Source organism: Leptodactylus fuscus, chromosome 1 (genome assembly GCF_031893055.1).
Source record: "Leptodactylus fuscus isolate aLepFus1 chromosome 1, aLepFus1.hap2, whole genome shotgun sequence".
Taxonomy (NCBI): Eukaryota; Metazoa; Chordata; class Amphibia; order Anura; family Leptodactylidae; genus Leptodactylus; species Leptodactylus fuscus.
Window position 1 is genome coordinate 193744508 of NC_134265.1, and position 16389 is coordinate 193760896.

Below are 16389 nucleotides of genomic sequence, written 5' to 3' on the forward strand. Positions count from 1 at the left end.
CACACGCAGGACCATCGCTTCACTCACACCAGTAGCACTAGCAGAGATCTGTACTCAATCTCCATCGGTCATAAAGAAGTAAATGCTGTGCAGGTCAAACAATCCAACACCACAATGGACTCTAGGCCACCACATCTCGGGATTAGCAGAGGTCCCAGTTATAAGACCCCATCCTGTAAAAATAAGTGGTGTTCGTGGGAAAACTAAAAGACTGACCAGTATGTCACCAAATTACAGCTCTCAGGCTACTAAATAAAAACTAACAGCACACTGCGTACTTGAGTATTTGTTACTGAAGAGACGCTCTAGACTCCTCCGCCATCTTAAGATGGAGGAAAGTCTTAGCACCCCCTTTTTAAATTCATGGCAAAGGGTTTTTACAGTTATATTGTAAATAAGCAGAGCTAAATCAATTACTAAAGGGAAGGGGGTCACTTCAAATGGCTTTATCTTCAATTTTTCCGCCTTGTGTTTTTTTTTGGCGCGGCATCCCGCTTTTGATTAGGCCCAAATGATTGGGCCTAGACAGGAGCGAGTCTCGAGTCACGTGCGCTGTGGATGACTCAGCCACGAAATCCAGGGCAAGGTCATGTCGGCTTCTTTTTTTCCCCACTACTAGCTAGCGGGGGGAAAAAGCGAACGGCTCCCATTGAAGTCAATGGCAGCCATTTTTGCATGCGGATTCCGTGTCAAAATCCGCCTGCAAAAAAAACTGTGTGAACATACCCTTACACTACCTAGAAAAACAGTCTGAATTTAACTTAATATGTAGCAGTTCACTCGTGCTGCATATAAAATTACATTCCCAAGTGGGTTTTCAACTAGTGATCTTTCAGATTCCATTACAGCTAGTTCTTAAACCTTGGCATCGTAAGAAAGCTGATAATATCTGGAATTGCTAGGTGGTATAATACTGAAGATACAGCCATGTGAAGTGACCATCCCCCATTTGGGAAATACTTCAGCTCTATATAACAGTACAGACAAATGGCCAACAGGAAGGCAACCTTCCAAGACAGAAGGTAGTCTGCCAACTTGTTGTATGCGCCTGGAATGTTAGATCATTGACAGAGCTGTAACATACTGCTCCAACCTAAAGAATAGAGTAGAAGGCTTCTTGTAAGGCCGTACAGCTTCTAGTGCCCCCTGAAGGTTCAGGTAAGCAACCATAGTGGAGCCGTTGGTCTGGAGTCTGACCGGACGCCCTTGGAGGAGAGAGATTCAATGAGTTCCAGAAGGTTGATCTGCAGGGAGGCCTCGGATTCATTCCACAGGCCCTACACAGATAAGGCATCGAAGACCGCTCCCCAGCTGGAAAGACTGGCGGAGGAGATCACCTGCCAATGGAGGGGAACAATGAACTAATAAGGGAAGCTGACGAAGTAGTAAGATTTTGTAGTCTTAACTAAAATTATTAAACATATGGGAACCGGAGCTCTGTCCTGGCAACTTTGCACCTCCACTTCACATAACCATTCAAAATGCAAATTAGGAAACCCCATTTTAATAATAATAAAAAAAAGTGCATATACATGTATCTTTTAGGGAGAAAAGTTAAATTTGACTTCCACAATTATACCTAACTCAAACCTCTAAGTTAAAGCTGGTCTGGCAAACCACTTATTATTGAGTGAAACTTCAGTCCAAAATGTGGCAATACAGGCCAAATATCTTATGCCTATACTTGGATTACCAGAGTAGTTAGTCGGCCTGTACCCCTGAGGCTAAGTTCACACTCACTCCAGGCTGTCACTCGGGTCCCTCTTATCTCTAAAATAGCAGTTACCTGTAGAGACTCCATAGACTATTATGGAGTCCGCAGTTTTTATACTGAAACCAGCAGAGAGAAAAGTCCTTTGTGCAGGGACTCAGCGGAGCCTCAGACGCACATGTGAACCTAGCCTAAGACATCAGTTGCTCCAACTGGGCACATGGAATGGTGCTGGCAAGCATGACAGGAACAAATGCAAAATGCCAAATATAGACCTCTGCAATACCTATGAACTTTGGGGGTCTATACAACATGGTTCATCTGGTCACAAAACACAAAGGGTGGGTCTGGTGGACAGCAGAGTCCATAGCTAGCTACATTATAATATCTTATAAAGGAGGAAAAAAAGGAAAAACTCAGGATTCAATTTATTATTTATTACACTTGTACTTGATATTATAGTGCCTTAGATTATTCATAAAACAGAACAAAAGATTTATCATATACTTCAGAGAGAGTAATGCAGCGTTTCACACTTGTGCCTTGACCTGTCTGTCATGATTCCACCTAAATCCCAGGAAAAACTGCTCAGGGACAGCTTGCCAGCGGTCAGTTTAAAAACCCATTCGTTTGAATGGTTTTTAAAGCAAACCGCCGGTGTCCGTGTGCAGCCTCTCCTCCATCAAACCGGGTTTTTTTTTTTCTTCTTTTGGGGTAGGGGTGGTGGTGGTTGCATGGATACAAAGTCAGAAATGCTTGACTTTGTGTCCGTGCAAAAAAAAAAAAAAAGTTTCACAGCAGAGAGGCTGCATACGGACACCGGCAGTTTGCTGTAAAAACTGTTTGAAATGAATGGGTTTTTAGTAGAGATGAACGAACACTGTTCGGATCAGCCGATCCGAACAGCACGCACCCATAGAAATGAATGGAAGCAACTGTGACGCCGGCAAAGTCAGCGTCACAGGTGCTTCCATTCATTTCTATGGGTGCGTGCTGTTCGGGTCGGCTGATCCGAACAGTGTTCGCTAATCTCTAGTTTTTAGGGCAAGTTCACACTGGGCTTGTGACTACATATTTTGGTTCCGATTCTGACACGGGAAGCTGCGTCAGAATAGGACCAAAATATGCCTGCTGCGACTTCAGACAGTCGCAGCTTCCCACTCAGGAGTAGGTGCAAATGAATGGGCCTAGTCTGGTTGGTGCTGTCACGAGGCGGACGCCGCGGCTCAATCAGCCGCAGAGTCTGCTTGAAGAAAAGGCAGCTTGCTTCTTTTTTCCGTGAGCGGGAACAAACCGTTCACGGAAAAAAAGAATGCTAATGGTCTCCATAGACCTCTATTGTGAGAGGGTGGATTCTGCGGTGGATTCAGCGTCAAAATCCACCCCCCTCTTGCCCCATGTGAACGAGCCCTTAAAGGGAATCTATCACTGACTAGTGATTTTTAACTAAGCATATATTTGCATAGCTTTTAGAAAGGCTATTCCAGACATACCTTTTATCCAGTAATCCTGCCAGCCGTTTTTTGAATTAGCCCGCTGATATTGATATGCTAATTTGCCTCCACAGTGCATCAAAGTGTCTGATGTGGGCCAATTTAAAAATGACTGGGAGGATTACTGGATAAAAGGTATGTCTGGAATAGCCTTTCTAAAAGCTATGCAAGTATATGCTTAGTTAAAAATCACTAGAGCCAATAATAAAATTCCTTTAAACTGACAGCTGGCAAGCCTATGCAGTTTTTCCTGGATTTAGGCGGAATCACGGCGGACAGGTCAAGGCGCACGTTTGAACGCCGTATAATACATGCGCAAACAAAGGTGAGGCCAAATATGGAAATGCAGTGATTTTATGATAATTTTGCCTGTGTAAATGCTGTGTTTTCCCCTTACAATAAAATGGCACCCAACAGTTTACTCACAATTGACTGAAATAGCCATAATTGGAAACAAAAACAATCCACTTTCATTTTAAAAACAGACACTTGACGGACCCCATCATAGGCAATATGGACCAGAGCAATGGACAGCTGACTTTATTGTGAACCTGCTGAATAACCCATTTAGAAGGAAGAAAACACTAATCTCCCCAACACACACAAGCAGTAGTCATGTTTTAACACAAGTGTCTGGTACACAGGGAGCATAGTTACTTGGTGTTCCTAACAATTGATCCAACAACAACCAGTACTGCATTCCAGGGCAAAGGTTTCCAGGAAGCCAAACAGCAAGACAAACTGCTGTCTAACCAGACCACAAATGAATCAAGTCATTAGTCTACTAATGCTCTTATCTCAGTCACTACTCTTACAGAAAACTTTTGACAAGTCAAAGTCACGTCACAAACTTCAATCACTGTGGGTCTAGGAGAGATGAGGATCACTGAACTTTGGCACTGTTCCATGTCAGTCTTGATAATCCCTGCACCCATTTTATGATCAGGTGCTCACCAGGTTTCAGCCATTTTCGACATTACCTTACACACCACCATACCGTACTACATAACATGTCCCATATTACCCAATAAAAGCTTGCAGGTCCTTCAATCTTAACAGCTTTACTGAAATATCCCATTATCAGAATTACAGCACAGAAGTCGCTATCACATGTCCACACTAACTGCTGTGTCTAGTAGGCACCACCCAAAGTCCATGTTCAATCAGGTGGTTTAGGGTTAGAGCTGCACTTAGCAGAGGCACAGGTACTTAACCTGGACAATGGCAACAAATGCCAAAGCAGAGAGAATGTTAGCTGTGACAGAATGGCAAGCCAAGTCCACCAGACCACAGCGCGATCACACTCGAAGCAGAAACCCCACTACCTATTGGGTCCACGTGGCCAAAAAGAAGATCATTATGAACAGGTCTCCATTATCAATCATTGTATATACCTTATATTGTCAGAGGATCAGCACAAATATGGCCTGTGTCACAATCGTGTGAGGCTAAGGCCCCATGCGGCTGCAGCGGAAATGCATAGCAGTTTTTCCCACAGCACTTTTCACAAAAAAAAAAAAAAAAAAAAAAAAAAAAAAAAAAAAAAAAAGGAAAACACTGCAGACTTACTGCTTCAAATATACTTATAGAGAAACCTGCTAACATTTCTGTAAGTATAACTGACATGCTGAGATTCCTAAAAGCGCAGTTTTGGAAATTGCAACATTAGCCCTGCTGACATTTTCTGCACAACCCACTTTGCAAGGACTGTAAAACGCCACAGTTTTTGCCAAGCTGTCTACCATACATGGGGCCCTGCCTAAAACTGGCATTCATCTGGTGCAGCCTCAAGGATTTGCTTTTTTTTTTTATTTTTTTTAACGTTTTTATCTACTAGTAGTAAGTCGTCCACTTTACAACTTAAAGGGGTATTCCCACGTAGGCATACTCACCAGTCTTCGTTGCTGTAAAATCTTCTGTCTTCCAGCTTTGTTGCGTCATTGGTGGGAGGGGTTACATATGTAAAGCCAGCGGCGAGATGCCGCTGGCCCTGCATGAAAGCTCATAGATGGTGAGACCAGTCTAGCCTTCACAATGCGAATACAGACCCGGCATCCGCCTCTATTACAGCGGATGCCGTGTCTGTATTGGCATTGTGAAGGCTAGACTGGTCTCACCATCTATGAGCATGGACGCAGGGCCAGCGGCATCTCGCCGCTGGCTTTGCATATGTGAATACAGACCTGGCATCCGCTGTAATAGAGAGGCGCATGCCAGGGATGGTTAGATGCCGGCACAGATGCCTGCGACATCGCTATGCTCCTGCCCAGGGCAGGAGCATAGCGATGTTGCAGGCATCTGTGCCGGCGTCTAACCGTCCCCGGCATCCGCCTCTCTATTACAGCAGATGCCGGGTCTGTATTGGCGGCCCCTTCCCCCCAAAGGGTAAACCACCACCCCCCTTCCAGGCTCGCTCCTGTGCACTTAGCCCCTCCTCCCTCCCCCCATCAGAGCAGCAGATACATCACTTGACTTATGACCAGATAAGTCAAGGGATGTGTCAAAAAAAAAAAAATGAATAAAGTAAGATAGTGGACAAACAAAGCAGTTTTGCTGAAGCAATGTATTTAGGAAAAGTCTTACATTCACATTAGCAAGCAGTATAGATAGGATCCTTGTGATGGGACAACCCCTTCAATCCTACATGGAAGACACAGTGGAACTGTTGTCTATACCAACCAGATTACTATCATTTTTCAAAAGGATAACAGCTGACATCAAATTGGTGTAGGTAAATGCCTCATTTTAAATTTCTCCACCACTTTTGATAAATCACCCCCACATACTCTTTGGGCACATTAAATTTTTCAATCAAAACTCTTGAAGAGCTGGCAGGAAATCATCATAACTTTGGTGGGTCCCTTTAGACCCATAGTTTACACTTGGGAATGAACAGGTACTCTCTCTAGTGAACAGTAAAAAAAGAAAGAAGAAAAAAGAAGAAAAGAAGAAAACTTTGAGAACTTGAGAAGAAACTTTGTAATATATACTCTTTGTGCCCCCCCCATGCTAAGAAGCTGCTGGAATCAAATTAAACTAGGTGTATGATTAGAAAGACATTGTAAGTTTATCGCAGAAACTGTACAAGTGAAAGGAGGCCCAAGAACCCTATTGGGCCACCTCTAACCTAGACAAAAGAGGAGAGGCTATGATTAGCCATGGATGCATACAGCTTTCTTAAATTATCTCACAGTACACCTGACCACAGTTGCAGCTCGGCCTGTAGATACTGTACATTTGAGAAGCATTCACACGGTGTAAAATGGCGCCGATCCTGGCACAATAACTCGCATAAGAATCAGCGCTCATTAGTCCCCGTTCACAGGGGAGAGGAAGGGTGAATTTTGGCACAGAGTGTGACGCGAGGAGCCGCGTCACTCTCGGGCTAAAATCCCCCTACCACAACTGTTGCGGCTTCCGACAGTCGCGGCTTTTACCTCTGGAGTAGGCTCAAATGAATGGGCCGACGCCGGAGGTTGCTGCCACAAAATCCGCCTGAAGAAAGGACAGCTCGCTTCTTTTTTTCCGCTAACGGCAACATGCCACTAGCGGGAAAAAAAAAAATTGCGAGCAGTCTCCATAGACTACCACTGTGAGGAAGCGGATTATGAAGTGGATTCCACGCCATAATCCACCCCCTCTGTGCCCGTGTGAATGGGCCCTTAGACTCCCATTGACTTCAGTGGGTTCCGTTTTCCATGCGGAACACATTGAAATCAATGGGAGGCTTTTTAACCCACTGATTTCAATGTGTTCCACGCGGAAAACGGAACCCAATGAAGTCAATGGGAGTCATAATCAGCGCTGATTCTTACCCAAGTTATCGTGCCAGAATCAGCGCCACTTTACCCCGTGTGAATGCCCTCTTAAGGCTGCTGAAGCTGGTGTCATAGCAGGTCCCATAAATGCTGAATTGGAAATAAACCTGGTGGAAATTGGAAATAAATCTAGCGCCAAGTAAGCACTGCAATCTGGTAGACTCATTCCTGGGACACCCTCGACGTGCGTGCAAAAGCATTATCCTGCTAATAAATGCCAGTTGGAAGCACTGCCATGAGAAACACCATTGGCTGCAGAATGTCCTACACATATTGCTGAGCTGTCAGCTTCCCTCATATAACTACTTGGGGGTGACTGCCTGTCATACGTGATGACTCCCCAGATCATTACAAACAAGTTGGGGAATCTGTTGCTTCACAGGAAAGGCAGGAATTGTGTTAACTGATTTACAAAATTTCAACGAAAATCAATAAGCCTAATAAGTAGTGAAGAAAGCTTTTACTCCTTTCATATGAGCTAATATCCAGTATTAGGTCACACGCGGGCTGGGTTCTCTGGCTTTTAGGTCTTCCAGGGGACCCAAACAACTGAGACACCATCCGCTAAAACAGCAGTTACCCATGGACCACAAAGCCTAGAATGTGATCCACTAGATGTCTTGTTTTTATACTGAAACAGTGCAGGACATTTCACTGACTATTTCTGACAGAATCCGCGGCAGAGATGTCTACGGAGACTCAGATGTGAACCTAGCCTTGTGTTTGTTTTTTATATTCACTTTTATTGTTAATTTATAAGACACACAGATGTCATCTTTCTTTTTTAGCATCACCCAGTGAAAAGCAGATGAAACGTGGACAGCAGAAAAATGGGAAAAATAGGCTGTGTGAATGTGTCCAAAGTAATACATTTGTGTGCTTTGTATTTTGCTGCTCGGTCCTTTCACCTTAGCATTAAAATAAAAATTTCACTCTGTCCCTTCAGAAAGGTACATTTTATAATTTTCTTAGTGTTGGATGTATTTGTCAGTTATTCATGCCATTGTAATCCACAACTGTACCAAGTGCAAGTTACTGTGCAAGCGGCCATTTTCTCGTGGCCTGTGGGCATGCGCAGTCTGCTCTGCCCAAGGCCCGAAAGTTACAAGCCACCGCCGGAAGAAGAGGCTGAAGAGGATGCTCCTGACAAAGATGGAGGCAGCGCTGGAGAGAGTTCTCTCGCAGCATTGGGGACGGTCCCAGTGCTGTTTGTGCGCTGCCCCCCCCCCCCCCCCCAGTGCTGCGAGAGCTAATTTGCATACCAACAAGAACCGAGATTGTAGGCGAATGGTGGTGTGGAGAAGACAACAAAAGGTAGGAGACGAATAGCCTTTTTTAAGGCTATTCCGACGTGGTACCTAGAAAAAAAAAAAAAAAAAAATAGTGTGTGAATGATAGGATCCCTTTAATCTTGCTTTTGCTGTGAAGCAACATACTACCCCAAATGCAGAAGTGATAATCTGGGGAGATACTGCATATGACAGTCACCCCTCGTAGCGATACAAGGGAAGCTAACATCTAAGCAGTATATGCAGCACATCCTACAGCCACTGACTTCTCTCTCACTGTAGGGCTTCCAACTGTTATTTTTCAGCAAGATAATGCTCACCTATACTCCATACTGCAACACTTCCTTCGCCTGCCTGGTCACCAGATTTATCACCAACTAGGCAACTTACAAGTGTACAGGCTCCTACAGGCCCAACTACAATATCTGTGGACAAATGTACCACAAGATACCATGTGAAACCTTCAATACTCACGTCAGGGCTCATTCACATCTGCGCCCAGGACTCCTGCTGGCATCTTTCAAACCTATTCATTTGAATGGGTTTGAAAGGTGTCTGGCCGTGAGCGCCGGTGAGCGTTTTATGCTCTCTGCGGCGAAACCGGGTTTTTTTTTTTTTAAACCGGACACAGAGTCGGACATGCAGTACTCTGTGTCCGGTTTTAAAAAAAAACGGTTTCACTGCGGAGAGCTCAAAATGCTCACGGCCAGACTTGGCATGACAAGTTTCCGTCTTCTGCATGCAGAAGACGGAAACCTTATAACGGAGTGCAGACGCTGGTGTGAGCCTAGTGTCACAGGTACCTCATCTTCTATCCAGGATAGAGGCAAACCAACAGGGTACTACAGACTGTACAGTTTTCCCCCAATAAACGCCTTCTTTTGCTCCTATATTTAAATTACTTACATATATCATTACATTCACATAATTTGATTCCAGCAACTTTTTAAGCACTTTTTCTTAGTAATTATACTATTACACAAACTCTACCGCTTCTATATAGAACCTGGCCTTGTCACTAGAGCTGTGGAGTCATTCAAAATAAAATGATTGTCATGCCATTTTTAATATTGTATACTTAGATTTAATTAAATATATATATATATATATATATATATATATATATATATATATATTTGCATTCACAAGAAACAATCATTAACTTTTAATGAATTAGAGGATCTTTACTGCTTGTGACTGACCATAACTTTCAGGCATTTATGAAGGAATCTGAATCAGAGCAGGAGTTGGCCTGTAGAAGAGTAAAAGGGGCCAGAGGTTTGGCTTACCAACCATGCTAGCCATACTAAAATAGGGCCACTAATATAAAGGGCCAATACCAAAATTATTAGGTTGTGTACAAAGTGACAAGCACGCTCGTCTGTAGAGTACTTAGGACAAGATACCAACTTCCACTCCTATTTTTACACGGCCACACTCCTGCATAAATGGCTGACATCTGTGGTCAGACAAGCACTAATTTATTAAAAAGTCAGTAACTGAATCCCTACAAAAAGTAAGTATGCAAAACTATACATCTAATTACAAAATATTGATAAGCTGTTTATTTTGACGCAGAGTGTAAATTTTTCCAATTCCACATCCTTGGTCAAAACACCCCTCCCTCTGAATCTAAGCCCTGGTTCACATCTGCGCTTGGGGGTGGGGTCCGCTTGGGGACCCCCTTCCCAAACGGAAACCTATACGCATAAAAAAAAAGCAGTTACCTGGGAGACCCCCATAACCCATAGACTATAATGGGGTCGTGGGGTTTCCGCACGAAACACGCGGAGAAAGCCCTGCAAGCAGCACTTTTCTCTCCACGTTTCATGCGGAAAATGAGCAGAAACCAAACGGAACCCATTGTAGTCTACGCGGTCTGTGGGTTTCCTTAAGTAACCGCTTTTTTAATGCATACAGGTTTCCGTTCGGGGTTGCCCCAAGCAGACCCCCAAACGCAGATGTGAACTGGGCCTAACAGTGATTTAATCTGTATCCACATATGTCTATGAATCCTCACATGCCTCCACACTGGATTCTGTGCAAAACACAGGCAAAGTTTTGGGGGTTTTTTTTGTTTTTTTTTTAAATCAAAATAGTGGCATGTTCCATTAGATGTCACATTTCAGACTTAATCCTGTAGAAGAAGCACCAAACATTGAAAATGTACAGTGCCATGGGATCTCTTATCTTACACACCAGCAGCACATTTCTGGCTACCTGGCGTTTGTATACTGTTGCACTAAACCTACAATAAACACCCTGTCAGATAGAAAAATTCACTGCCTTTATTCAGTAGGTTTAAGTGTGGGCCTGAAAACGCATTTTGTTATACATTTCTGTATACTTGTATTAAGGCCAATTCATGCAGTTTAGACATAAGGTCCTTGCAATTTCAAAGTGACTAAGACTTGGCCAAGAAGCTTATCCTCTACCAATGAGTATGCTGCTAGCTTCAGAGCAATGCAATGGTCTACTTAACTAAAAAAAAAAAATGGATGTAACACACTCTCTCATAATATAGATTGTGTGCATATGAGGCATTTCTCATCTTAGGTGGGGTTCACACCACCGTTGGATTTCGGTCTGAAGAGGTCTATTTAAAAAAACAAAAACTGACACCTATCATAACGAACAGTAACTGATGGCTATCAGCTACTGTCCATTATAAGTCTGTTGCCCATAGAAATCAATGTTAAAATAACGGACACTTGCTGTCTGTTTCTTTTTTAGATAACGGACAGAAAAGTACTGCATGTAGGATTTTTCTGCCGCTGGAAAATAACAGACTTGGGTGTAAACAGACAAGATAAAATCCCATTGAAATTTTAACGGAGTACTGACGATTTAAACGTGGCTAGGTCTACACAGCAACATGCGCCATCTGACAAAAACGTTCATATTACTGCGACTTGGCATTAACTTCCATTAATGTCTATGGTAATAATGTGGAATGGATTTTTACAACCAACACTATGGTTAGGTTGAATGGATTTTTGTGACTGTCATGTCAGAGTTGAACAAATTTGCACATCACAATGTGACACCATTGACAGACACTGGATGTGCCTTTTTGCTATGCAAAACATGTTGCCATGTAGTACTAGCCAACTCCCACAGAGGTAAACAGGCGTTAAAGAAACAGTGTTGTACACCAAACCACAATGTTTCTTTAACTCCTATTTACCTCTATGGAAGATATGGAATCAGTCAGATACAGCATAATTCCTGGCCTGGTGGTCCGAACTTACAGCAATGTATTCCCACCTAACTGCCCAACAATATATGTCACAACACTATGGACGGCCTACTGAAATATTCTATCTTCAAACCCAAAGACATCCAGCTGTAAAGGGCACACAAGGCAAAAAGACCACAGCCTACCCAAAACTGCCAAAAAAATAAATTATATATAATATTATATATAGTTGCTGGTCCCTCTTGCTAAAACTAAAGTAGTTAAAAGCATTGCATGAAAATGAGGTTAAGGCTAGGTTCACATCTGCACACGGACCACTAAGGCCGGGGCCCCACTGGCTGGAAACGTTGCGATTCGGCCGCGACAAATGCCGCTTTAAAAATCGCACGCTCTACAGTACTTGCAAAGTAGATGGGATTCATGCAAATCCCGTGCCCACTGTGCAGGAGGGGAAATCGCAGCGCTGACACACTGTCAGTTTTGAAAGTCGCAGCATGACAATTATATCTACGGAAACGCCGACAGTTTTCCTAAAGGTATAACTGTAACAAAGTCTGCGGAGGAAAACCCTGTGAACTTTCTGTTGAAAGCACTGCGGGAAGTACTGCGATGCGTTCACGCCACAGTTCCCGCAGTGCCTTAGCGCTGCGTTTCCTACCTGTGGGGCCTTAGCCTAAAACAGCGTTTCTGCAGTTTTTATACTGAAACCAGCATAGAGAAAAGTCCTTCGTGCAGGGCTTTCCTCTTTGCCGATTTTCAGCAGTTTCTCCAACAGAGACTCTGGTGCAGATATGAACCTAGCCCAAGACTTCTACATAGCAGGTTGTAAAGACTAGTCTTTCAGTAAACATGACAAAAATGTAAGTAATATCATCATAGACTTCAACATTGACCCCAAAAGCCCTTAAACAGTAAGTAAGCAAGTTTAGAGTTGTACTAAATCTGTGTACTAAATACAGTATAAGACTAACTGGCTTGGAAAACATGGAATGACCCACAAGCTTGTAGGTGTTGGGTATCCAGGATGGTAACATTAAGTACAAGAGAGGATTCTGAACAATATAGAAGAAAAAAAAAAAAAAAAGTAAAGGATGAAAAAAGAGATATACAACAAAGTCACCACCACCACACGACCTTAGAGCATTATATATGATCTGTACAAATCTCATACACAGACAGCACCACAGCCTATATACACAGTAAACCCCTCCTCTTTCAGCAGACCCTATTTTCTGCGACAGATTAGCAGTTTTCTATATTAATGAGGACCTTTCACATCCTCATCGGTGTACGGTATTATATACCACTAGAAAGCTTTATCTGCTTTCCCAGTATGTCCCCCGTTGCAGGAGATATCAGTGCTGTTAATTTCGGCATCAATATCTCGCCATTGTCAGAAGTGCAGGCCTTACAGTTAAGCATCATCGCTGGGCTGTGAGGAACACCCCACTTGACTGTACTCTCCCATAGACTTGTATTGTCAGAGGGGGTGTTCCTTACTACCCAGTGATGATGCTGAGTTGTAAGGCCTGCCCTTCTGTCAGTGGAGAGATATCAGTGCTGATATTAATGGCAATAGTATCTCCAGCACAGAGGCACACACAATGAGAGAGCTGGCAGTGCACTGAAGTCAGTTGGCTTTCTACCGGTATATTATAATCAACGTTGATGAGTATGTGAAAGGTCCTCTTTAAAGGGGATGTTGCGGCTACAAATTTGTACATTCACCAGTGGAGGTGAAAAAACAAAACAAAACATACCTGTCCCCGATGCCTCCCTGCGCAGTATGGTCCTGCAGTGCCATTGTTATCTTCAGGCAGAAGTACCCGCTGCACATGACTGCTGAAGTCCATCAGTAGCCTCAGCGGAAGGGAACAGGGACATCACAGCCAGCAAGAAATTAAATAGCAAGAAAAAAGCCAAACATCAGGACCAGACAGCCTGGGAGGACACCGGAGCAGTGGGGACAGGTGAGCATTCCACCCCCCCCCTCCCTCGAATTAGAAATTTATCTTTTAGTCTGCACAACCTCTTTGAGAAGCCCATGAAGACGGCTTTTTAATTACATTTTGGTTGGTCGTTGCCTTCAAGAGGTTTCAGTGTGTATGTTTGCGTATATACATATATTCTCTGTGACAAGCACAATTACCACAACCTGAGCCTACATACGTGAAGACAGGGAGAACATAACCTCTGCCTATATAAGAAGCACACACAGACCAACACACCTACCTGAGCCTATATATCCACACAGATCCGACTACCTGAGCCTATATATCCACACAGATCAGACTACCTGAGCCTATATAGCCACACAGATCAGACTACCTGAGCCTATATATCCACACAGATCAGACTACCTGAGACTATATATACACGCAGATGACACCACCTGAGCCTATACATCCGCACAGATCAGACTACCTGAGCCTATACATCCGCGCAGATGACACCACCTGAGCCTATACATCCGCGCAGATGACACCACCTGAGCCTATATATCCACACAGATCAGACTACCTGAGCCTATATATCCACACAGATCAGACTACCTGAGCCTATATATCCACACAGATCAGACTACCTGAGCCTATATATCCACACAGATCAGACTACCTGAGCCTATATATCCACACAGATCAGACTACCTGAGCCTATATATCCACACAGATCAGACTACCTGAGCCTATATATCCACACAGATCAGACTACCTGAGCCTATATATCCACACAGATCAGACTACCTGAGCCTATATATCCACACAGATCAGACTACCTGAGCCTATATATCCACACAGATCAGACTACCTGAGCCTATATATCCACACAGATCAGACTACCTGAGCCTATATATCCACACAGATCAGACTACCTGAGCCTATATATCCACACAGATCAGACTACCTGAGCCTATATATCCACACAGATCAGACTACCTGAGCCTATATATCCACACAGATCAGACTACCTGAGCCTATATATCCACACAGATCAGACTACCTGAGCCTATATATCCACACAGATCAGACTACCTGAGCCTATATATCCACACAGATCAGACTACCTGAGCCTATATATCCACACAGATCAGACTACCTGAGCCTATATATCCACACAGATCAGACTACCTGAGCCTATATATCCACACAGATCAGACTACCTGAGCCTATATATCCACACAGATCAGACTACCTGAGCCTATATATCCACACAGATCAGACTACCTGAGCCTATATATCCACACAGATCAGACTACCTGAGCCTATATATCCACACAGATCAGACTACCTGAGCCTATACATCCACACAGATCAGACTACCTGAGCCTATACATCCACACAGATCAGACTACCTGAGCCTATACATCCGCACAGATGACACCACCTGAGCCTATATATCCACACAGATCAGACCACCTGAGCCTATACAGGCACACAGATCAGACTACCTGAGCCTATACATACACACAGATCAGACTACCTGAGCCTATACATACACACAGATGACACCACCTGAGCCTACACATACACAGTTGTACATACTAAGCCTACATAACCACACTTATAGGATCACAGTGACGTCTTCGTCATAAAACGACACTTTCAAAAACATGTGCCACCCCTGGAGCATGCTTATTCCATGGCCTCACATAATCTCAGGGTCTCCTGGTTGCCGGGCTCCTCCTCCAAGGACAAGCCGCCTATGACTGTAGAGACAGGCCTAAGCCGCGGTCTTTCCTGAAAATCACAGCCCAGCCGGGCAAGTGTAATGAATGGGTAGGGGAGGTCGCCATGAGCTCTGGCGGACACTACAAGAAGTGTCTGGTGTCGGTCGTGGAGTCCGCCACGGTGCGCTCCATGAGGGACAGAGTCCGGCCTTGTGCGGTAGGCTCACCCCTACCGGCCAGACCGTCCACAGCTTAGTATCCCCACACAGGGTAGACATTGTACTCGGCGGCCTCATTAAAGTAGCAACAAGTGTGCAGGCCAGAACCTCACATGTCCCCGGGACCACGTCTGACACTTCCTGGAAGCAATGCACCCAAACTGGCCGGCTGTCAGTGGCACTCTCCACGCAGCCACCACCGGCCTGCGCCCTTCACACTACACACACCGGGAACTCTTTTTCCCCGAAAACGTGACTCTCCCACCAGAAGAGAAGTGCGGCCACAGGCACGGCTGCCCAGCCTCAGACACAACACGCTGCTCGCCACATCTCCGGCGGCCGGTACGCTGTTCCGCCTGCCTCTGCTGCCTCACGTACACCACTTACTACTCCCGCCGCTCTAACGGCTATGGCTGGCTTTCCGGTTAGCTCGGTTACCGCAACTCCACATCTCACAGCCCCCCGTCCTCCAAGCCCCGAGCCCGGTACTCACGTTGCTGTGCGTATCGATGGCCTGCATCAGCCTCTCCCTGATCTCCCGCGGGGATACCGGAGCCGCTGTCATTGCCTCTGTCCGGGGATCACTGCGGAGGGCGGCGCGGCATGTTCCCGGGGAGGGAGGGACACAGTGGCCTGGGCACCGGAGACTCCCAGGCGCGTCTCTCCAGCTGGAGTCGAGCGACCGGGAGCCCCGAGGCACGACGGGAAATCCGCCGCCGCACGCTTTGTGACGCCACTGAAGCGACGTATAGCGTCACAATTCCTCTGGGCAGCACGCACGTCACGTACGTACGTACAGACGTAAATTCCCCTCCCCCAAGAGGAAGTGTCAGACCCAGCACGTAGAGGTGTATCACTGTGTGTAGTGCTCTGTCTGCCTGCTTACTATTTTATAGTGAGGTCCATGTGAAGAGTAAATTTGGCGCTGCCCTACAGAAAGACACGGTCCTCTAATGATGTGTCAGCTTGTAGAGACCTTGTGTTAAAGGGATTT

At 44.8% G+C, this 16389-nt stretch overlaps 1 protein-coding gene across 1 annotated transcript in view; it reads right to left on the reverse strand.

Annotated features, from left to right (window-relative positions):
- Nucleotides 1–16171, reverse strand: part of MED26 (mediator complex subunit 26) — a 42352-nt gene extending 26181 nt beyond the window's left edge. Inside the window, exon 1 of the mRNA XM_075281329.1 lies at nucleotides 15889–16171. Coding sequence (XP_075137430.1) covers nucleotides 15889–15960 — 72 coding nt within the window. The 5' untranslated portion in view covers nucleotides 15961–16171. The remainder of the gene's footprint in view (nucleotides 1–15888) is intronic.
- Nucleotides 16172–16389: the final 218 nt, after the last annotated feature.